Below are 23,323 nucleotides of genomic sequence, written 5' to 3' on the forward strand. Positions count from 1 at the left end.
AGATAAATCATAGCATGCCAATGGAAATGATGCAGGAGAGGGAGGGGGAGAAACTGGTGAAGCGAGGTCTTTGAATAGGTAAGAGGGTGAGACTGAGTGCAGTAAGTGGTGGGGCTGGCTTTAGACAGGAGGAACATGAACAATTCATCTACAGTAAGAGGAGGGAAAAGTTGAGTACAGATGAAAGTGGACAAGTGGCCACCTGAGAGGGCTGGGCCACTTTGTACACTTAAAAGGATATCTTTGGGAGCAATGACCCAGGATAAAAGCTGGTGGAGTCCTAACAACATAACATTTACATATTGGTTCTGATAATACGTTCAGAAGGAGCTCAAGCAACATCTATCTATATAATGTTATAGTGAACTACCTTGAGGTTTTACCTTAGTTCATTTAGACAAATGGAAGAAGGGAGTATGCCCCACTGACCCTCATGCTAACCCTAACTCCACCCCTGGCATGCTACTCCAATCAGTCTTCATGAAACCAAACAAAAGACACTTTTCAAGCTTTTTCTGCTTTATTTCACCACACGAAGTTAAGCAATCAGGCAAAACAGTAACCTGTCATTCATAAAGACCAAGGAGTGCCTCTCATTCCCAAAAGGAACCAAAAAGGCTGTTTCTTTACAAATATGCATGACATTTAGCTCATTAAACAGTTTGAAAAGAAAACTCTGGTGGGCTAATCAAATCACAAATTCAAATTAACTTAGCTTTAAGCTTCCAAAATTGTAGTTTCTAGTGCTAATGACATCTAATTTGCCTGCAGTGGTGCACACTGACTATACTTTAAAAATCTTGCACCTAATCGAACATAAAAAAGGAACAAATAAAATTCCAAATTCACCAGCTGCAGGTATTGAACCATTTCTACTAACACACGGATACTGAACCATTTCTACTAACACACGGAAGTACCAGCTTGCACTGAAAACTATCTTGAGGAACCATTAAATCAATGGCTCTGTTATTCTGCAAGTTAATTTGGCTTCTGAGGAAAAAATTCTATGATCAAAAGTGTTCTTGTGTTTCTGTGTCACATGGGGGTGATGAGACCCATTACTTCAACATCATTATTTCTGGGAACAAACACCAGCTATATGCCATAAACACGTAACTGTGTGTAGTCTATGCAAATGTGTAAACATAGGAAGCTATCCTCTACCTTGAGGCTCATCTCCTCCACTGGCAAATACGGAGCACTCACATCACAGGAGGCTGTAGTGGGGAGTGAAATAAAAATTAATTTGACACTTTGTGGGGTCACAAAAAGTTAAGCAATTTCTATAGTCTGCAGAGGTGTCATTATACAACACCCTGCCCCAACTCCTAACAGGCTAAGCCTTATTACTGTCAAAATATTGGAGACATGAGTGTTTTTTTCTTATACCGCAGCATATATATTACTCTGTGGAATACTGTTTCATAATATTGGCTTGATCTTAAAGAGTAGTATTTAGTGTCTTTCAGAGGCTTCCTAAATATTTTTATCTTCCAAGGGGAGCTGAAAAGTAACTATGTCCTGTCTGTACTCTAGATTACTATATATACCTTTAATTTTTTTTTTTTAAACTAAAGGCTTGAACTTAAAAACAAAACCAGAATAAACAGGAAATTTCTCTTTCCCCGAAAGTCTGTTGGCTGCTTGCTAACAATACATTTACAGAAAATGTGGTGCAGGTGGTGGTCTACTTTGTCAAGTCTCAGTTGAGAAAACATCACAGAAATTAAGGTTAGCAACCCAACTCCAGGGTACCAAGTGAAAACAGCATGTGTGCTGTTAGGCAAGTATTCTTTATGATTTATGGTCAAAATGCTCTTATTTGACAAACCGTATGATAAAAGTCTTAAGTGCAGGAAGGGAGAAGGTTCTTTTTCTGAATATCCAGTTTTGGATTCAAGAGATTACAAAATGTTAACTTCCCCTTCGAATCAATGGAAAGAACATTAGTTCAGATCATGATAAACATCTAACATTTAAAATGTTTCTGCATTCCAGAAGTGAACTTGTCCACCAAGTTTTCTTTGGGCTCTTTCCAGGTCCCCAGTACTCAGAACAACTTACTGAGTTAAAGAGGCCGAGCCGAAGAGAAGCGTAGGGAGTAAGACATAAAGCCTGGCTCGCTGCGGCAGCATCAGTCCCTGGATATTGTGGCAACAGTTAAAACGAACAGAATTTGCCACCCCCTTGACATGACATGTAATTGCTTGCTTCTCAAAATCTTCCTAGAAGAAAAAGTTCTGTATTCTATTGGGAAGAAATTTTTTAAGAGCAATTAATAAATAAGTATCCTATATTCACTTAAAAGAAGGCAAATTAAGGTGCCTTAACTATTTCACAGGTTTTTCCAATCATCACAAAACTAAAGACAACATGACGATTCTATTATCCTGTCAAATGGATGGGAGCCAAGACGGCAAGTGAAGGGATATGTTTAGAGTTCTAGATTATATCTAGTGGAATGCAAAAAGCAGCTGGTATACTGAGACCAATGCTGGGTCATCAATAGCGGGCCTACCTTTCGGTTATTTTAAGTTTCATCTGTGAGACTGTGATCCTTTATGAGATCAGATCGGGAGATAGTATGGTCAGTTTCTCAAGTGGTCAATCGAATGCCACTCCAAGGAACAGCCACCCCCTTTCTTGGGATGGAACTATGCTGTTGTTAGTCAACGTGCAGGGTTCAGTGAGGGAGACACAGACTTACGGGTGCTAACAGAAGAGAGGGCCAGAGGAACAGCAGTCACCCTGTGTTCCTAATGCCTTGCCTATGCCCCCAACCTCCTAGGAAGAGGATTCAGTAGTGCACGGGTACATCATTATAAACAAGGCCTAACGAAGCAGCGGCTTCCACATTTTAACGCGGGTTCGTGATGATACTGTCCTGTGGGATCGGCCCGCCAGTGGAACGCTTTAAGGAAGAAGCGGGCCCAAGCTGAGTTCCACATGCTGGGTGAGCCAGATGACCTCTGTACCCTGGTCAGCTTCTTCGATGGGGCGGATGGGGGTGGCCAGGTTTTTAAAATCGTGCTTCATCTTAAAGCACACGGTCACTTCGCCCTCCTCACGCTGTGGCGTCACTTTGATGAAAATACCCACTTTGTTGGCCTTTCTGAAGGCTATAATGCTATGGAAGGAAATAAGCATAGTATTAGGCAGGTCACAAGTCAGCCAAGCCTGTTAGACTCACAGTCATTTTATGCCCCACTGGAAATCTCTGTTGACAAGATATGACCACCATCCCGTTTGTCAACAATGAAGAGTTTCTTCAGCAAAATGCTGACCTCCTTATTTTTTTAATATTACAACAGTAAAATATAGTCATAAAAATTTTAAATGGGGAAAAGTAAGTCTTTCCTCTTATTTTCCTCTTCAGTACACAGAGAACAACTGTAAACGGTTTGGCTCTTAACCTACCAAATATTTTTCTGTGCACTTACACTTTTCTGCTTTTTTAACCAACACAAAAGGGACACACACTATTCTGTAACATGCTTTTTTTCACTGTTTATCACAAACACCTGTCCATACTGGTATATATAGGTCTTCTCCATTCTACTTAATGGGTGCATAGTGACCATAATTAGTATACACCGATTTCCACTGTTATAAACATCCCTTCACATTAACCTTTATATACATATGGTATTATTTCTGTAGGATATAGACGGATGCTAACTTGGAGCTTTAAAGGAATTTCTGGGATACCATAAATCAGTGTGTTTTGTAAATAGAGTCTGTAAATTAGGAATTTTTAGAATAGGAAAGAATCTCTTTAGTTGAAGTTTCCATTTCAGTTTTCTGATATGCACTTGAAGTTTGTGTTTAAATAACTTAGCTTCAAAAAGTCAAAAGGCAATGAAATAAACAGAACTTGATCTACTATCCAGATGATACTCAATTACTTTAAGAAAAGTTACTGAAATCAAATATTTACATATTATCCAGTATTAGTACTAATAATTTCCAGATATCTGGAAGTCCTAAAAAGTACAATAATGTGGAATATAATTAGTTCAATCTTTCATTAATCTGTCATGTAATCTGACTGGAATTTATCTCAAATGATCTTTCCAGAAGTTCACCTTGGCTTAACAAATTTCTGTACTTAAATTAATATAATTTATATAAAGCAAGGATTATAGAGAATGCATTTTGTATTATACTAACACAATCATTTTGTAGTAACTAATCAAACCTTTGACTTACATCAGATTCACTTTAAAAATTCAGTTCAAAAATAGCAAAAAAGAAAAAGTTTTTCTAGCCTTAATTTCCCAGGCCACCACTGATGCCTGGGAAGCTTTTTTTAAAAAAATTCAGATTCCTGGTGCCTACCTAGACCTGTTAAAGAGAAGCTGTGGGGTCCGGTACTCTATACAGAATTAAAAAAAAAAAAAATTAAAACAAAACACCCACGCTGGTGCTTTCTGAAGTTCACCCAAGTTTGGTAATCACTGTACTAACCTCCTCTTTGCCCTCACTTTGTTTTTCTAATTTGTCCCATGTTATTTCTTCTTTCCGGGATCTTGCGGAGGGAGCTTTTTGATCATTCTGTTAAAAAACCTTAAATATTCCCTACACCAGTGTATTACATGTTATTGCTTTTCAGCTCCAAGCCCACTTTCTGCAGCCGGCTTTGTGACACAGGATTCTGCTAACCGCATTTCTGCTTGGTAGGCTGGCTCCTTCCCAGGCTCCCTTTAGGGGCTCTAACGGAGACCAGAGGCCTCCCGGTGAGCTTCCTGTCCGCAGGCAGCGCCTGTGGGCAGCAGTCCGGCAATGCCTCTTCACTCAGGAAGTGGCAGTATCCAGGTTTTCCAACTGCATAACCAGCTTCAGCATGCCACCCCTCCTCTGGCACCCTGTGACGCCAGCACCAGTCAGGCAGTGTCCCCGCTCCCATTTCCCAGGGGTCTGAGTTTCAGCTCCATGGGGCTCCTCCTTCAAGCTTCTAAATTTGAATCATTTAAACCATTTCCCTTTGTTCCCTCAGCCCTCGGAGTGGTAAATGCTTCATAAAATTACCATCTCTGGGATATTTCAGATTTCTTCTTAACCTTTGAAGTTACCCAGTTAACAAGTCTTTATATTAAATTCTCTCTGTTCAAATAACTGATGTGACTTCTGTTTTTAGACTGGAACCTGACTGATGTATTCCTCTTCTGGGAAAGGTTTGGTTTTTTACTTCTCAGTTATTAGGTATGAGAGAGTAAAATCTGTTGCTCTAAGAGGGAAAGGTTGGGGGGCAGGTGGACAAATCCAATGGTAAATCTTTGGGGATAGAATACTATATCCTGTCCACAACCATTAACAATCATACACTTGAAAATTTTTTAACACAGGAAACATAGGTTAAGAAAACTGTGCTTATAGAATGATCCCAATGATGGAAATGTTAATGGTGCTTATCTCTGGTGGTGAGATTTTATTTTCTTCTTCATGGTTTTATAGATAAATATAAATATATATTCACCAAATTTCTATAGTAATTATTTTTATAAATAGGAAGAAAAAATTACTTTAAAAATTCAGATAAGAAAATTGAGATCTATGAGTGGGCCTCGTGTACCAGCCAGTTGTGGCGTGTGTGTGTGTGTGTGTGTGTGTGTGTGTGTGTGTGTGTGTGACAAAAGGATCACTCACTCAGGATCATCCTGAAAGTCCTGGGGTTCTGCCAACTCATCATACTCTGCTGCTGCATCCTTGCCGGCTAAAACAAGCTCTTTGGGAGGCACCACCACCTGGAGAGCAACACAAAGAGGGCTGCCTGAGAAGGAATCAGTGCGTTGTAGAACATTCATTCAATGGGATACAGAAAAGTATTGCCCTGACCTAGACATGCAGAAGTAAGCAGCAAGTTTCAAGAAACATACATTATTTCACTTATAAAAAGTTTAACAAATATATTGTTCGGTCATTTCTGATAAAAATATAAGAACAAAGAAATTTAAGGGAATGGTAAAGTCAGGTGAGTGCTTACTTCACTGGGGCTGCTAAGGGGAATTTAAGTGGGCAGGATGCGGGGGCTTCAATTGTGTCTTTAATGTTTTATTTCTTAAGGGGCTGGGGGAATATGGGTGTTTGCTATATTATTCTTTATGCTTTGTGGTATATCTGAAACAGTTCTTCATTTTTTTTAAAAAAGAAAAAACATAATGTGAAACAGTGGTTCCAACATATTTTCTGAAATGCAGATATTGGGTATGTTTATGGCCATGAAAAACAGTTAAGCATTCTTTACACTTAGCCTTATGTCGTAACTAGGCTTCAACTTTGCTATGTTAGAAGTTAACAGATAACAATGTAAACAACATTCCTAATTATGGATATAAATGTGGCTGGGGAGCTGTAAAGAGAGAGAAAAACGGCAAATCCATAAGCTGCGTATACTCATCAGGCACTTATTTCTGTGTCTATCCTCACTGGCACAGCTTATTAGTGTTATTTTAAAAAGGAGCAAGGACAGATGAGTGTCATCTCTCTTTGGAAGTGATGCTAGTAAATGAAATCATTAAAAAGAAGAAGTAAAAAAAAAAGATAAATTCTCTAATAAGTATAACTTGAATAACAGCTAATTAAAGATACAGGCATCCTCTCTACCAACTTTTGTTATGAGTATCATGCTGAATTATGAGTCAGTAATAGATGGTCTATAGAGAAAAGTTCTTGCTCTAAAATTTCAAGTACTAGATGAATCATGAAGTAGCAAAATGTAGAAAGGCCTCATTTCATTCACTCAACCAACAATGAGAGTCAAAATCACCTATTTTAATAGTTAGTACTTGGACTTCCCTGGTGGCGCAGTGGTTAAGAATCTGCCTGCCAATGCAGAGGATACGGGTTCGATCCCTGGTCCAGGAAGATCCCACATGCCACAGAGCAACTAAGCCCAGGCGCCACAACTACTGAGCCTGCACGCCACAACTACTGAGCCCGTGAGCTGCAACTACTGAAGCCACGCACCTAGAACCCATGCTCCGCAACAAGAGAAGCCACCACAATGAGAAGCCCGCGCACCGCAACGGAGAGTAGCCCCCGCTCACCGCAACCAGAGAAAGCCCACGTGCAGCAATGAAGACCCAACACAACCAATAAATAAATAAATAAATAAATAAATTGACTATTAAAAAAAAATATTTAGTGCTATGTATACTCTGTGTAAGCAGAGGGCATCTAGTGGAGGCACACCAGCTTTTAAAAGGAAATGTTATTTCCTTTGTGTCTTGAAAAATGAGTATGCATCAGGCAGAAAGAGAGGTGTGGCCCATGTATGGGGAGTGGGGATGGGAAGGAGGAATTCTAGATAAAATGAATAGCATATGCAGTCCTCCAGAAGCATGAAAGTTTATGACCCATTGGATATGCTTGGATCTCAACCATTAATAGGCACAATTTCGAGAATGCTAGATTTGGGGGTTTCAGGGAAGATCATCCTGGAAGAAAAGAGAGAGGTGAGGACAGTAGGGAGCTCTTAAGCTATGCCAAGGAATGTGGACTTCATCCCAACGTCAGAGGGACACCAAACAAGCTGCATGCCATGATCAAAGTGAGATCTTAGAAAGAGCACCCTCGTGGCAAGATGGAAGATGGGCTGGCACGGAAGTGGGGCTGAAGAAAAAACAGGGGCTTAGGAGGCTACTGTCACAGTCCACGTAAGAAATGATGAGACCTTCAAAAAGGGCAGTGGCAGTGTGCCTGCGGATGAAGTAAAAAAACTCAAGAGGTGAAATCAGAAGAACCTGATGACTGTTTGGATGTGAAAATGAGACAGTGGGGAGTCCTTTAAGCCAGGGCAAATGAGGCCACTCCAGGAGAAGTCAGGGTTACTCAGGATGAGGCAAAGCGTTCCTACCTTAGCAGTGCTGTTGATATTATCAGGGTCCCCCTCCTCGTACTCCAACAGAGTCACGTGGGTGAGGTTTTCCACTGGATTCGTAAGAGTCAGGAGGACCTGGCTCTCCTGGGGAAAAGGAAAGGCATCTTTCAGACATGTTCCACTGCTGCCACCTAGGTCCACTTCCTTAGATGCTTAGATCACAAAATCATCACCCCCTCCGCCCTCCACGTCCCCACCATTACTCTTGAACAGTAACACCCACCTGTGCCTCTACATCACTGCATTCTCAAAGCGCTCACTAACTCCTATTCTGTTACTTACATGCTAGTCTACATACTCTCTGGAGCTGCTATTTCACCGAGGAAATCGAATAGATCCCACAGAAAGGGCCAGTTACTAGATGCAGAAATTCTGAGAAATACACATTATCTAAGTGATTGTTTAAAGTTTACAACTCTTGACCTACCCAGGTCGCCACTTAAGGACTAAAAAGAAGTAAGCCCTCATAAATAAAATATGGGAGCCACAGGCTAGCCAGATATATTAGCATAGAAAAAAAATGGCACATCAAGACTGTAAAAGACTTTTAAGATTTCTTGAACCATAATTTGCCCTTGTTTGGTATGCTCTTTACATTAGCAAAAAAAAAAAAAAAAAAAAAATTAAAATGAACAGGGACTATAAACGTGTCTTTATGAGCAGCATGAAAGAACTAAGACGCTGCTGCAGAACACTGTGCAATTCACTGGGGTGTCTGTGTGTGGGAGATAAGGACCTCAAAGAAGAGAGGGGCTGTGGTAAAGAAGAAATCTAGCTGACTCCTGATATCTCACACATACACACACATGAGGTGGTGGAGAATCTCCTGGCTGGAGGAGAGCTGAAGATGCCTGTGGGGTCTAACATCTCCTTTCTTTCCCTGCCATGATTCTACCTCAATGTAATGTGCACACTGCTCCTTCTGCATATATTTCAAAGGTGCTGTTATCAAGAATCCCAGCTTAAGGACACTTAAAATCTCAATCCCTTTATTATTTCAAACTTTCTTCTTTATCCCTTGTTCATTGCATCCCATGTCAAATACACACAGCCACCATATACACATATGCATACATCTTTGATCAATTAATTCTTTCTCTTCCCGTAAATAAGCATGGTACTAACCTTCATGTAGCGAAGGTTGGGAATTGACATGATTCTCACTTCTGGGATATAATTGCTATGCGTGAATAAAAAAATGCATTAATGGTCATTGGAGTCTCTTAAAATTGTTACTTTTTTTTTTTAAAGCTAGTGCAGCAAAGAAACGATTTCTTCACGTTAATTAGAACATGTCAGAGAAAATTTTAAAGAATCATACCACTATGATAAGAACTTAAGATATGAAACCAAACTGGTAATGGATTCTTTCTGAAATCTTACGTATACCTCTAGTTTACAGCCTACATATGTGGGTGCATCATGGCAGATATCTCTACCTTATATACTGATTAGATATATTTTTTGCGATTTTTATTAACTCATTTCTGTAAACCTATAGGCAACTGGTTACAAGATCCAAGACTGATTTAATAATACATTGTAGGGGTATAAAAACACTACCACATACTTACCACTTTTATATAGCACTTACTATGTGTAACATTTGAAGTATGTTACAAATATTAACTCATGTAATCTTCACTGCAACTGTGTAAAATAGATATTACTATTATCCCCATTATAAAGAGGAAGAAACTAGGCTTGGGAGAAGCAGCTTGCTGGTAAGCGGCCAGCATTCAAATCTAGGCAGTCTGGCTGCAGGGTCCTTGCTCTTAACCACTATGTTACACTACCTCTCTAAATAAGACAATAGAATTTTGTACTTATATGTGCTTGTTCTGGACTCAAAACCTCAAAACCCAGGTTCAAATTCCAGCTTAGTGTTTATATACCAAGATACTTCTTTGTAAAGAGCAGGGCAAGATTTACCTCTTTGTGCCTCGGTTATAAAATGAGAACATTGAAAGTACCTTTATCTTGAGGTTATTGTGAAGAATAAATTAAATAATAGTGCAAAAAGTGCTTGGAACAAAGCATGCATAAATGTTATCGTGCATATATTAACGTAAGACAAAATCTATTGCAGAAACACTACAAGTGGGCAGGGGTAGGAGTGCATCTTAGCATTAAGGTATTTTAACTTCTTACTAGGTATTTTTCATGACGGTCATCAGGACTACCTGAGTAACTTGATACAAATTCAAGAGACCCACTATCAAGGATTTGGATTTAGCTGGTCTGATGTGTGACCAGAACATATGTATTAAGATTCCCCGGTGACTCTGCCATGATTCCAGAAGAAAAGCACTTTTTTTCAAAGCAATCTTAAGAAATTGATGCAAAGCACATCCTGCCATTCAGGATTTCTGTAATGAGTGTAATTCTTAATTAAGAAAGGAGTTCATACCACACTTCACATGCCATTTTTGTAGTCCTAACCAGTCAGGCATTAAATAACAGTTGGGAAAACAGAACATACTGTACGGCGATTTACAGTTACAAAGCATTTGTGAACACAAAGCTCATTTGATCCTTCTCAACAACCACAAGAGAGAGGCAGGACTGGTGTTATGCCCATTTCAGAGATGAGGGAAATCAGTTTAGACAAATTCTGTAAGTGCCAGAACCCGTATCTGGCCCTTCTAGTTTCTTCCTCCTAAGTCATGAGACCAGCACTTCTCTGCCATTTTGACTGCCAATGATTTCTTTTTAATTGTTGCATAATATTCTACCTGAGTGTATCTCAATTTAATCAATTATTTCTTTAATGGTTAATCAGTTTGACATTAAAATTGTTTCCAGCTTTTTGCCTTTAAAATGTTATAACATACATCTTTATAAATGTATCTTTATGTATTGGTCTTTATATATTGCTTTGTTTCTACAGAATAGATTCCTGAGATAGTACTACCAGGTTAAAAGGTCTATGTCATTTTGTCTTGATATTCCAGGTCTCTCTCCAAAAAAAGACACTAGCAATTCAGTCTACCAACAATGTATGCAAGTATGTTTACCCACACGCTCATGAGCACTCACTACTACTTATTATTTAAAATTTTTCCTATCAAGTCTCAGCATCTTTCCATATATTTACCGGCCATTTGGAATTTCTCTTCTGTGAGCTACATGTTCAAATCCTTTGCCCTACCTCATCCCCACACAACAAGCCCATTCCAGAGATATTCAACTTTTATTTATCATGGAGTAGCAAATATTCTTTCTTGCTCTACCGTCTCAGGACTTTGTTGTCAATTTTGGTTTTTACAACTCATATCTTTCTGCTAACGTCAAAGCTGGCTACTTTCCTTAGTGGCTTCTGGGCTTCCTGCCTTACTTGGGAAGGGCTCTCTCACCCTAAAGTCAAGACAATAGTTTCCTAATTTTTCTTGTTTCATAGATGATTTTCATACACAAAATTCCCTTCTACTGACAAGTCTCAGTGAGTTAACGCTAATTTAATCACTTTTATCCCACTCAACAAAGCATTATCAGAACACAGTTAAATAGCATGAACATTGTTACAGGGATATTCTTCCATCTGATATATTTTATTAATTTTTTTAAGAGATCATTCCCAAACGGAGGTACTTTATCATTTGTGATGAATGACTAGTGACTCTCCAACCAGCAACATACCACATTGCCACAAACCATACTATCACGTGCCCTGATATAACACCCTGGATTCTGTGTCTGTATATTTGCCTTAAACTTCCTGGTATGTATTTCAAAACCAAAACAGGAACAAAACAGCAAGATTATTCTGAGGTAGTTTCTCTTTCTTTTTCTAAGCCAAGAGTAAGCACATGTCACAGTGAAAAAACAAAAAAAAAAACAGTAACCCAAAACACCAATCCCAAATACTCACACAGCAACCAGCTGGATTTTGAATTTGATAGATGTTGGATTAAATTCTGGCTTGCTCAGATTATGTTCACATTTCTAAAATGAAAAAAATATGTATCAGAGGAAAACAGGAACACACTCTGCTGATCCAGAGACCTGCCAAATCCAGAAGCATAGCATTTACTACAGTTTGGATTTATTTTGCTGCAAGATCACAGATGTTTTGAAATAGAGTGTATACTACCCATAACCAAAATATACAAAAGATGTTTTGGACTTCTGGAAATATGCAACCACACTATCAAATATTAATAACCTTGTAGTGCTTCAAAACTACTGAAATAATAACACAGACTTGTTAAGTGTGAACGATGTGGATTTTTCTGAGTTTTCCTCTTCCTTGTTTTGTTTTGTTTGTTTTTTTGCCCGTGCCTTGCGGCATGCGTGATCTTAGTTCCCTGACCAGGATTTGAACCCATGTCCCCTGCAGTGGAAATGTGGAGTCTTAACCACCTGACCGCCAGGGAAGTCCCTTCCTTGTTTTCTTTTGTATTATTATTAGTCCTTTTTAATTTCCTTTCTACTAGCCTAAAAGATATATATTCTTGGTTTAAATGAATTTAAACATCACATCAACTTTATGAGGTAGGTGTAGGTACTATAATTATTATTGTCCCTATGTCACAGATGATAAAAATGGGACACAGGAAAGGTATATAATCTGTGCAAACTTCAGAGCCAGTAAGACTTGGAGCTGGGATTTAAATCCAAGTGGTGTGATTCCAGATCTCATGCTTTAAAATACAGTAACAATTACTTGCTTACTTTCCTCAATGGGTTCCACATGCATCCGGTTAAAACATTTTTTTTAATGGTATAAAAAAGAAACAGTGTAAAGATACCAGTTACCTGTCCCACTGTTCCTCTCCCCAGAGCCAACAAGCTTCTCATGTGTTTTCTCAGATAGCTGATGCGCATAGAAGTATACACATACATCACCTTTCTTTTTCACAATAACACAAAAGAGAACATTTTATATTCTTCTGCCTTTTTCACTGAATTGATCTTGGAATGACATACCAGCACACACAGATGTACCTCTGTGTCCTACTGTAATGATTTCCATAACTTATGTAACCAGACCCAAATTGATGTTTCCTTGATTTTGCTACTACAAATAATGCAGCAATGAGTAATCTTGTATGCAAATCACTTCCCACACATATAAATGTATCTGTAGGATAATTTCCTAAAAGTGGGTGCATGCATTTATTATTTTGATGGATATTGCCAAACTGCTAACTTTTGCCGATCTGATGACTATGAAATGGTTTCTCACTGTAGTTTTAATGTACATTTCCCTGATTACTGTACATGTTTGCGTATCTTTCCTATTTATTGGGTATTGGGATTTCCTCTGCCATAAATTGCAAGTTAGTACCTACTTGTTATTTTTATACAGGGTATCTTTTCCTTACTGATTTGCTATACTTCTTTACATATTCTGGATACTAATTGTCAATTATATACCTTACAAATTACTTTTTTCAATCTATGGCCTACCTTTTCATTTCTTTATGGGTTTTCTTTGGAATGGGGGTATAAACTTTACTTTTAATGTGTCAAATATATAACTTTTCCTTTATGGTTTGTCTTATTTTCTGACTACTCCCTTAACTAGAAGCCACAAAAAATATTCTCCCATATTTCCTTCTAGACATACTGGTCATCATATTTACTCTTTAAAGTTTCCAATGCTCCTGAAATTGACTTTTGTGTATGGTGTGAGTTAGAGACCCAATTTTATTTTATTTTTCATAGATTCATTTGACCTAGCAAAATTTCAATAGTATTCTTTCCCCAGTGACCTGCAAGGCCATATTTAGTAAAATCAAGTTTCCACACATGCATGAGTCTGTTTCTGCTTTCTCTATTCTGTTCCAACAGTCTATTAATCGAACATACACAAATATTTTTTATGTTTAAATATATATTTATTTTCCCTCTTTTCTTATACAAAAAGTTATGTAACTGCTGCGCACCCTGCTTTTTGCATTTAAAAATACATCCCACATTAGTACATTCTATTTTATATTTTGGTACTCATTGTGTGGATGTACCTTAACCTCTATATATTTTGGCTGGTAGAGGTGTACCTTCAGGGTAGACTCCTAGAAGTGAGATCGATGGGTCAATACGAAACTGATTTTTTGCCTGCTGGATCTGTCCATTTCTGAGAGACAGGTGTTGAAGACTCCAACTACGATGGTGGACTCATCTATTTCTCCTGCAGTTCTATCAGGTTTTGCCTCACACAGTTTGACACTCTATTGTTCAGCACATACACGTTAAAAATTGTTACATCTTCTTGGAGAACTGACCCCTTTACCGTTATGTAATACCCTTCTTTATCCCTCGTAACTGTCCTTACTTTGAAGTCTGTTCTGTCTGAAATTAATATGGCTACTCTTGCTTCCTTTCAATTAGTATTGACATGGTATATTTTTCTCCATTTACTTTTTTTTTAATTTTTGAATTTTATTTATTTTTTTATACAGCAGGTCCTTATTAGGCATCAATTTTATGCACATCAGTGTATACATGTCAATCCCAATCGCCCAATTCATCACACCACCATCCCCCCCCACCGTGCCTTTCCCCCTTGGTGTCCATACGTTTGTTCTCTACATCTGTGTCTCAACTTCTGCCCTGCAAACCGGTTCATCTGTACCATTTTTCTAGGTTCCACATACATGCGTTAATATATGATATTTTTCTCTTTCTGACTTACTTCACTCTGTATCACAGTCTCTAGATCCATCCACGTCTCAACAAATGACCCAATTTCGTTCCTTTTTATGGCTGAGTAATATTCCACTGTATATATGTACCACAACTTCTTTACCCATTCATCTGTCGATGGGCATTTAGGTTGCTTCCATGACCTGGCTATTGTAAATAGTGCTGCAATGAACATTGGGGTGAATGTGTCTTTTTGAATTATGGTTTTCTCTGGGTATATGCCCAGTAGTGGGATTGCTGGATCATATGGTAATTCTATTTTTAGTTTTTTAAGGAACCTCCATACTGCTCTCCATAGTGGCTGTATCAATTTACATTCCCACCAACAGTGTAAGAGGGTTCCCTTTTCTCCACACCCTCTCCAGCATTTTTTGCTTGTAGATTTTTCTGGTGAGGCCCATTCTAACTGGTGTGCTGATACCTCATTGTAGTTTTGATTTGCATTTCTCTAATTATCAGTGATGTTGAGCAGCTTTTCATGTGCTTCCTGACCATCTGTATGTCTTCTTTGGAGAAATGTCTATTTAGGTCTTCTGCCCATTTTTGGATTTCTCCATTTACTTTTAATCTATATGTGTCTTTATATTTAAAGTGGGCTTTTCCTTTCTTTTTTTTTTTTTAATAAATTTATTTATTTATTTTTGGCTGCCTTGGGTATTCGTTGCTGCGCGTGGGCTTTTCTCTAGTTGTGGTGAGCGGGCTTCTCATTGTGGTGGCTTCTCTTGTGGCGGAGCACAGGCTCTAGGCCCGCGGGCTTCAGTAGTTGTGGCTCGTGGGCTCTAGAGCGCAGGCTCAATAGTTGTGGCGCATGGGCTTAGTTGCTCCGCGGCATGTGGGATCTTCCTGGACCAGGGCTCGAACCCATGTCCCCTGCACTGGCAGGCGGATTCTCAACCACTGTGCCACCAGGGAAGCCCCTTTCTTTCTAAAAAGGTTTTTCAATATAGAAATTTTTTAACATATGCAAAAATACAGAGTAGTATTATAAATCCCTTGGTACCAGCCACCCAGCTTCAACAATTAGCAACATGTTAGCAACAATGGCCAATCTTGTTTCACCTAGACTCTTACCCACTCCCTATGCCTGACTATTTTGAAACAAATATCGGACATCATGTCATTTCATCCTTAAACATTGTTATGCAGCTCTAAAAGATAAAGATACTTAAAAAAAATAACAATACCATTATTATCCCTAAAAAAATGAATAATTCTTTTAATAGCATTAAAAAATCCAGTATTTAAATTTCCCCAAAGGTTCCACACATTTTTCTTTCCTCCCTCCCTCCTCCCCTGGTCCCTTTCTATCTTTCTATGCTGTGTTTGAATCAGGAATTAAAGTCTATACACTGTGTTTGGTTGATAGGCCTCGTAAGTCTCTTCTAATCTAATGCTGTGTTATTTGATAACAGGAGCTACTAGTCACATGTGATTATTTAAATGAATTTCATCTTAGAAAGATTCAGGCCCTCAAATGCACTACCATATTTCAAGTGCTCAGTAGCCACAGGTGACTAGTGGCTAACATGCTGGACTATGCAGATAAAGAACATTTCTATCACCACAGAAAAGTTCTGTTGGACGGTACTGATCGCAAAGGTTTCCTTTCCATTTTCTCTTTCATACTTTGTTTTCTTTTACAATGTTTCTTTTATTTATTGAAGAAACCCTGTTGTTAGTTTCATAGATTCCCAGAGGCTTTTGCTGATTTTTCTTCTTTCTTGCTTTCTTTTAAATTGATTTTTTTTATTAGTCCTTTTTTCCCCCTCTCTACTGGCCTAAAAGCTTTATATTCTTTCAGTATTCTTTTAGGGGTTAGCAGTATGAACTTAACCTTCAAATACCGCAGCTTCCACATCTGTAAAACAAGGGTAACAATAGTACCTACCTCACTGAGTTAGGGGGATTAAGTTTATCTTGAAAGTTTTAAAGTAGTGCCTGGACACAGGAACGTTATCTACAAGCATTTTCTACATTTACTACATTCCAGAGGTTTTGATACTGACCAGATGCCAATTGTGTTTATTTTTGCTTTTCTCTTACACAAATGACAACTCTACAGAAAGGAATACTTACTCGGCAGCGCAGGGACCGTTTGATCAGAAGATGCTTGTGACGAGGATAGAGCTGTGAAGCACAGATTGGCTGGAAGTCAGGCTGTAAGAGGCGCTGCTGAAGGGTGGTCACTAGCATGAAAGGCAGAAACCAAGCTTGGTTTACACTGACTTGCTCAAAATCAGACGTATATGAGATAATTACACAAAATAACACTGCCTTTGTGAATAGTGCTCTTCAAAAAACTACAATACAGAAATTTGACAGACGTTTTCAAGTTCTTCAAATGATTACATCTATTTTATTTTCTACATGATTCATTTTAGTACTAACAACTATGCTATTAAAAATCTCAAAGAAAAACCCTCAAATCACAAGACATATAAGTAAAAACAGAATTAGATGTAAAATAGAAACAAAGCAGAATCATGTATAAAATTACCCTCTGTTAAATTTACTGGTCTCGTATAATAGTCTTCAGGTAGAGGTTCCACTTCATCTACAGCCTGAGCTGGCTCAACCTTGATCTCTTTCTGGTCCTCTCCTTCTTTAAGGCTAAAAGATAAAAGCCATCATTTCTCAAGGGTCCACCTCAATATCTTCAAAGTCCATGATATCAATAATTGAAGTATTACTCCATTGTAGAATATTCTTTCTGTTTAGGTTTTTCCTAAGTATGAGTATCTTCTTCCCCATTGGCAACTGTTATTAACTTTAAAACCACATTCCTTCAATATTCATTTTGATATCAGCTTTTTCCCTCAAAGCCATTTAACGTCCAAACTTACGAAAGTCCAGCAAGGGTACTGATGGTTGTACCAGCTCGTGGTCGCTGAAGCCTGGTTCCAAGACCATATTTGTCCTAAACAGAGTTCAGAAATTCCTATTAGAAATTCTACTTTTATATATCCTGTGTATCAAAATAAAGAATTTTGGGAGGGACAGCATGAGAAGCTCAGGGAAATAAGCCAAAAAAAAAAAAAAGCTAATTTTAAAGCTTCTTTTAAAGAGAGTAATTGTAGCCCCACATCATCTTACTCTTAAAATAATAACAAAAGCACCGAACATGGAGATTGAAACTACATTAATACAGTGAAAATGAGCAAAATGTGATAATCTAAGAATATCTAAGCTATGGCTTAGACCAGAACTATGTTGAGTATCTAAGATACACGATGAACGTCTTCTTGGAACACCAGTGATCATCTGCTAACTTCTTCAGGGTTAGCAAGAATCATAAAAGAGAACTTACCACTACATGAATAGTATGTTGCTGTAGGCCCCAAAATAGCAGCAGGTTGCAACAGAGACAAAAAATGCAGCATAAGATAGAAGCAAACTCATACAGCAGGCAGCTTATATGGGAAAGTTGGAAGAATAACACATTTAATTCAAATTCCTCTCCTAAATACACTAGTGCATATGCTGATTATACCACTGGATTGTTCAAAAAATTCACTGAGACTTCATAAAAATCTCTGGCAAATATGGATGCTTTGCAAGTTTTAATGTTTTATTAAATTCTAAACTAGATATTTTTATATGAACCTTACCAATTCTTAGGGTTTTAATGCCTTAATTCTCATGCAGAGGCAGTAAAAGAAGTTAATTAACCTTTACAGGTCTCATTCCCTTCAGCGTAAAATGGGGATATACCACCTAATACACAGGATTGTTGTGAGGATTAAACAAAATAATATGCATAAAGTGCTTAGCACAGAGCTTGACATATCATTGCTATTCAATAAACATTATTTATTAAATGCCAACCTGCTTGGCTCCAAGCAAACACACAGAAAATAAACTGTTCTGTGAGAGCAAATAAAACTTGGGGGACAATAGCAAAAGCTCCAAATCCTAATTTCTTGCTTCTAATTGGTAGTTTACAAACGAGTAGAGAATGACTTTTGTAAATAATTCCTATCAAAAATTACACCTGCATATAGCACTACTTATTTAACCACAAAAATGCTCTGTGTAAAAGTCAGGGTTTTTTATACTGGAGAAATATTGGAAGGGGCCAAAAAATTATGGTAACTAAAGCTGGGAAACCACTACTACCAGGATGCCAAAGGTGGGTGGGCTACAGGGTAATATGGATAAAACCTACCACTCGCCCATATTCTCCTGACTTTCTGTAATATCCGAAAGCTGTAAATGTGGGTGCCTACAAAACTAAACAGTAGCCTCTTTAGGAATGATCAGAAGAGAAAGGGGTGTGATGGAGAAAGAAACACAAATGTACTTAAAACTCAAAGAACTCAAACAGAACTAATGATATGGCAAAAGCGTAACCGCTGGACTTAGACACCTATCACCTGAGGAACCTTTTTCTGTTAGCCATCGTTCAGGAATCTAGGGACAATGGCCACTTTCTGAAACGTTCCCTGTTCTTATGCCACACTGGTCTTGATCCATGAATTGCAAACTCCTTTTTGTACCAATTTCTCACCGAAAAAGCCAAAGGCATATAGTTTCTACGCCGTGCCAGTTTCTTGCGATCTCGCTCAACCTTCTCCTTCTGAGCAAGCTGCTGGTAATATTCAATCAGTTTGTTCATCTGTAAGAAATCAAAGACTCAGTATTCGTTTCACGAAAAAGCTAACAAGAAACTTACAAAATTAATCAACTCCACTGACTAGACATATAATGAATAGACAAGACAGATTTATTAAGGTGGGCAAGTTTGCCCTCTTCTTCAAAGAGAATTTGTCTTCATTACATGCTCTATTTTCAGAATTGAAATGGAACCTTCAAGCTCAACAACAGGAAGAAATGAGCAATGAAAAGGCTTGAAAATTTCATGCTCTCTTTTCACTGCTCTCTAACTTCATTGCTTACTTCCCCTCACAACTGCTCCTATTTTCTCTGCATGACCAGAGGACCACCTACTTCCAAGGATGTGACATTTCATACTTTATTTTCTCCCACTCTCCATCACATATTTTCATTTAAAAAATATATTTTAATCATAAAAGCAATATATGATAACTGTGAAAAGTTCAAACAATATAGAAACATAAAGAATAAAAAGTGAAACTTCTCTTTTATCTCTCACGCCCAAGTCCACCCTTCCCCTCACCACAGGTATCCACCATTAAAGTTCAGATATCTTTCTTACACACTTACAGACACGGGTATGATATTATATCCTGCATACATTAAAAAAATGCATGTACAGACATATCGCTTTTATATGTGTAAAATAAATACAGCTCTTTTTATTTTTCATATAAGGGGAAAAAACATACTATTTTAAAACTTTTTCACTGTAAGTGCCATTAACTTTCCATTCAGTACAAATAGATCTACCTCATTCTTTTTAAAGGCTGCATCTTATTAAACGGTACAGATGTCCTAAAGGTATTTAACCATTTCCTCTGAGAGCACTTAAATGGTCCCCTGGTACCCACTCTTGTCCTCTCAATTCAGCAGTAATTATTTTTTAGAAACACTAACCTGATCCTTTCAGCTCTTTTGCTTTAAAGGCTTCTCAGACTCCTTAACTTGGTCCACATGGTTCTGCACAGTCTGACCCCAGATCTTTTCTCCATTCACCTACTGCTATGCTCCACTCTGGCACACTCGCCTTCTTGTCTATAACTTGCTTTGCTCCTTCCACTTACAAGCTCTTTGCCTATGCTGTTCCTCCGCCCTGAATTCTTTCCCTTCTCTGCCTGTCATCCTCAGATCCTAGCGCAATCCTCAGATGTGGACCTACCTAGTTGAAACTCCCCCTAATAAATGCCCACATGCACAGTTTCTCTCTCCTTCATATTACCTTGAGTTTTTCCTTTATCTGGGGATTATTTAATTGATTTTTGTTTTCCCATTAGACTTAAGCTCTATGAGGGTAAGGACCGTGTATCCCTATTGTTCAGCACCATCCCTGACACACAGTCTGCAGCACATGCTTGATAAGTGTTTGATAAATGAATATACATATTTTTGTGCATAAGTACAAGTATTTCTGTAGGTCAGAGTCCAGGAAGTAGATACTGCTGAGAGACCAAGAAATCTGTACTAATTTACACTAACAATAGTATATGTGAAAAGGTCAAATTCCATACATTCCCATCCAAGATATTTTCAGTATTTCTAATTTTTGCTGATGTCATAAGTGAATAATTATAAATTACTATTTAATTTGCAGTCTGTACAACTTCATTTCGATAGCATTTTATCATCTCTCTAATATTCTACTTCCAGGGGCAACAAAATCAGTTCTAATGTATACTGCAGAGATCAATTCACTGTGAACTATTAAAGGATGTCTAAATCATGATTCTATAAGCAACCACTACTGAGTCCAATGGCATCTTCCAAATTAGTGGTGTTTCCAAGAGTTAAAATGTTTATATGTTGATGATATTTCTGAGAACAAATGGACCCTTAACATAGTTGGTGGGTACGTGGAAAACAGAAACGTATCATTTCCCTTTTCCAATTCACAACCTGAGTACAGAACTAAAACTACACCTAGGTTTCTCTATTAACTTAAGTCAGACTGGAAAAAACTGCCACTGTGATTTAATGTCTTACAACGAGAAGCACTTTCTAAGTGTAAAAAACACCAAAATACACATCATGGATTTATAAGCATATGCCATATACACTGATAAAATGGTCTTTTTCTTCATCTTTTCTCATTTCATCCTCTCTCTGATGACCCTTTACTTACCCGTTGCGTGTGAGGATTTTCAGGTTCCTGCCAACCACCACTAGCTGCAAAATAAAGGAATATTAAACAAGACTTACATAATTTGATTTTATTTTCACAAAAACAGGTCATCTGCAGGCCACAAAATAAAGCTTAAAAACATAAAATCACAGAATTTCCAAGAAAGAATCCTAGAAATTATACAGACCGAAGGGCTCAGAATGAAATTTTTTCTTTAAATATAATGATGGTGATAATAATAACCACCATTAGGACCACAACTACAACTAACACATGTATAACTTCTGTGCCAGGTATTTGAAATGTATCACACTCTATTTTATCCTCATAATAACCCTCTGAGGATTTCCCTGGTGGCTCAGTGGTTAAGAATCCACCTGCCAATGCAGGGGACATGGGTTCAAGCCCTGATCTGGGAAGATCCCACATGCTGCAGAGCAACTAAACCCACGTGCCACAACTACTGAGCCTGTGCTAGAGAGCCCGCGAGCCACAACTACTGAGCCTGCGTGCTGCAACTACTGAAGCCACAGAGCCTAGAGCCCGTGCTCCGCAATGAGAAGTCCGCACAACGCAACAAAGAGTAGCCCCTGCTTGCCGCGACTAGAGAAAGCCCCCCACGTGCAGCAACAAAGACCCAACACAGCCATAAATAAATAAATAAATAAATTCATTAAAAAAAAAATAACGCGCTGTGGTAGGGACTCTCATTATTAGTCTTATTTTACAAATGAGGAAATTGAGGCTCAGAGAATTAAATAACTTGCCCAAAGTCATAGAGATAGTAAGCGGTAAAGCCAGGATTCAAACTCAGGCAGTCTGACTCCAGAGAACTTGCCCGTATCTGCAACACTGGGCAATTTCTGTGTTCTACGACCTCAGTTTAGAGAAGAGTTTCTTACATAAGAGACAAAAGCACAAATCATATGGGAAAAGATTATTCCAGAAAGCTGAAAGTAAAACCATAATGAATACTTTCAACAAATGGTGCTGTAACAATTTACAAAAAATTAACCTCGACCCTCACCTCACAACATTTACAAAATTTACCCTGAAATGGTAATAAACTTATATGTAAGAGCTGAAACTATAATATTTCTAGAAGAAAACAGAAGTGAAAATCTTAGCAACCTTGGGTTAGGCTAAAGTTTCTTTACTAGAACACAAAGGGCACAACTATAAAATAAAAAATTGATAAACTGAACCTCATGAAAATTAGAAACTTGTAGGGCTTCCGTGGTGGCGCAGTGGTTAAGAATCCGCCTGCCAATACAGGGGACACAGTTTCGAGCACTGGTCCGGGAAGATCCCACATGCCAAGGAGCAACTAAGCCTGTGCGCCACAACTACTGAGCCTGCGCTCTAGAGCCCACGAGCCACAACTACTGAGCCCACATGCCTAGAGCCCGTGCTCTGCAACGAGAAGCCACCGCAATGAGAAGCCCACGCACCACAACGAAGAGTAGCCCCCGCTCGCCGCAGCTCGCCCAAGTGCAGCAACAAAGACCCAATGCAGCCAAAAATAAAATTAAAATAAAAATTAAAAAAAATTAGAAACTTGTGTTCTTCAAAAGACACAGCTGAGAAAATAAAAAGGCAAGCCACAGACTGGGAGAAAATATTTGCAAAATATATATTCAACAAAGGACCTGTATCCACAATACAGAACTCTCACAACTCAATAAAAAGATTAAAACTCAGTTTAAAAATAGGCAAAAGATTTGTACAAACACTTCACCAAAGAAAATACATAGATGGCAAACAAGCACATTAAGAAAATGCAAATTAAAACCACAATGAGGTATCACTGCCCACTCACTAGAATGGCCAAGATGAAAGAAAAAAACCAATACTAATAGTTGATGAGGAACTGGAACTCTCCTACACTGCTGGTGAGGACCCAAAATAGTACAGCTGTGGAAAACAGTTTGGCAGTTTTCAGTCAAGGAAAACATACACTTAACCCTAGGACTCAGCAATTCCATTCCTAGGTATATACTCAAGAAAAATGAAAATACATATTCACACTAAGATTTCTAGGCAAATGTTCATAG

General features: G+C 38.2%; 1 protein-coding gene across 2 annotated transcripts in view; it reads right to left on the bottom strand.

Annotated features, from left to right (window-relative positions):
* Positions 1 to 498: 498 nt before the first annotated feature.
* DCTN4 (dynactin subunit 4) overlaps positions 499 to 23,323 on the bottom strand; it is a 31,587-nt gene continuing 8,762 nt past the window's right edge. For both annotated transcript variants that reach the window (XM_082381515.1, XM_082381516.1), the window contains 10 exons: positions 21,270 to 21,313; positions 19,041 to 19,148; positions 17,377 to 17,450; positions 17,031 to 17,143; positions 16,610 to 16,719; positions 11,754 to 11,827; positions 9,008 to 9,062; positions 7,859 to 7,966; positions 5,650 to 5,747; positions 499 to 3,130 (listed from right to left, as the gene is read on the bottom strand). In XM_082381515.1, coding sequence (XP_082237641.1) covers positions 2,917 to 3,130; positions 5,650 to 5,747; positions 7,859 to 7,966; positions 9,008 to 9,062; positions 11,754 to 11,827; positions 16,610 to 16,719; positions 17,031 to 17,143; positions 17,377 to 17,450; positions 19,041 to 19,148; positions 21,270 to 21,313 — 998 coding nt within the window. In that variant the 3' untranslated portion in view covers positions 499 to 2,916. The remainder of the gene's footprint in view (positions 3,131 to 5,649; positions 5,748 to 7,858; positions 7,967 to 9,007; positions 9,063 to 11,753; positions 11,828 to 16,609; positions 16,720 to 17,030; positions 17,144 to 17,376; positions 17,451 to 19,040; positions 19,149 to 21,269; positions 21,314 to 23,323) is intronic.

This window comes from Balaenoptera borealis (genome assembly GCF_965194805.1).
Source record: "Balaenoptera borealis genome assembly, chromosome: 2".
Lineage (NCBI taxonomy): Eukaryota > Metazoa > Chordata > Mammalia > Artiodactyla > Balaenopteridae > Balaenoptera > Balaenoptera borealis.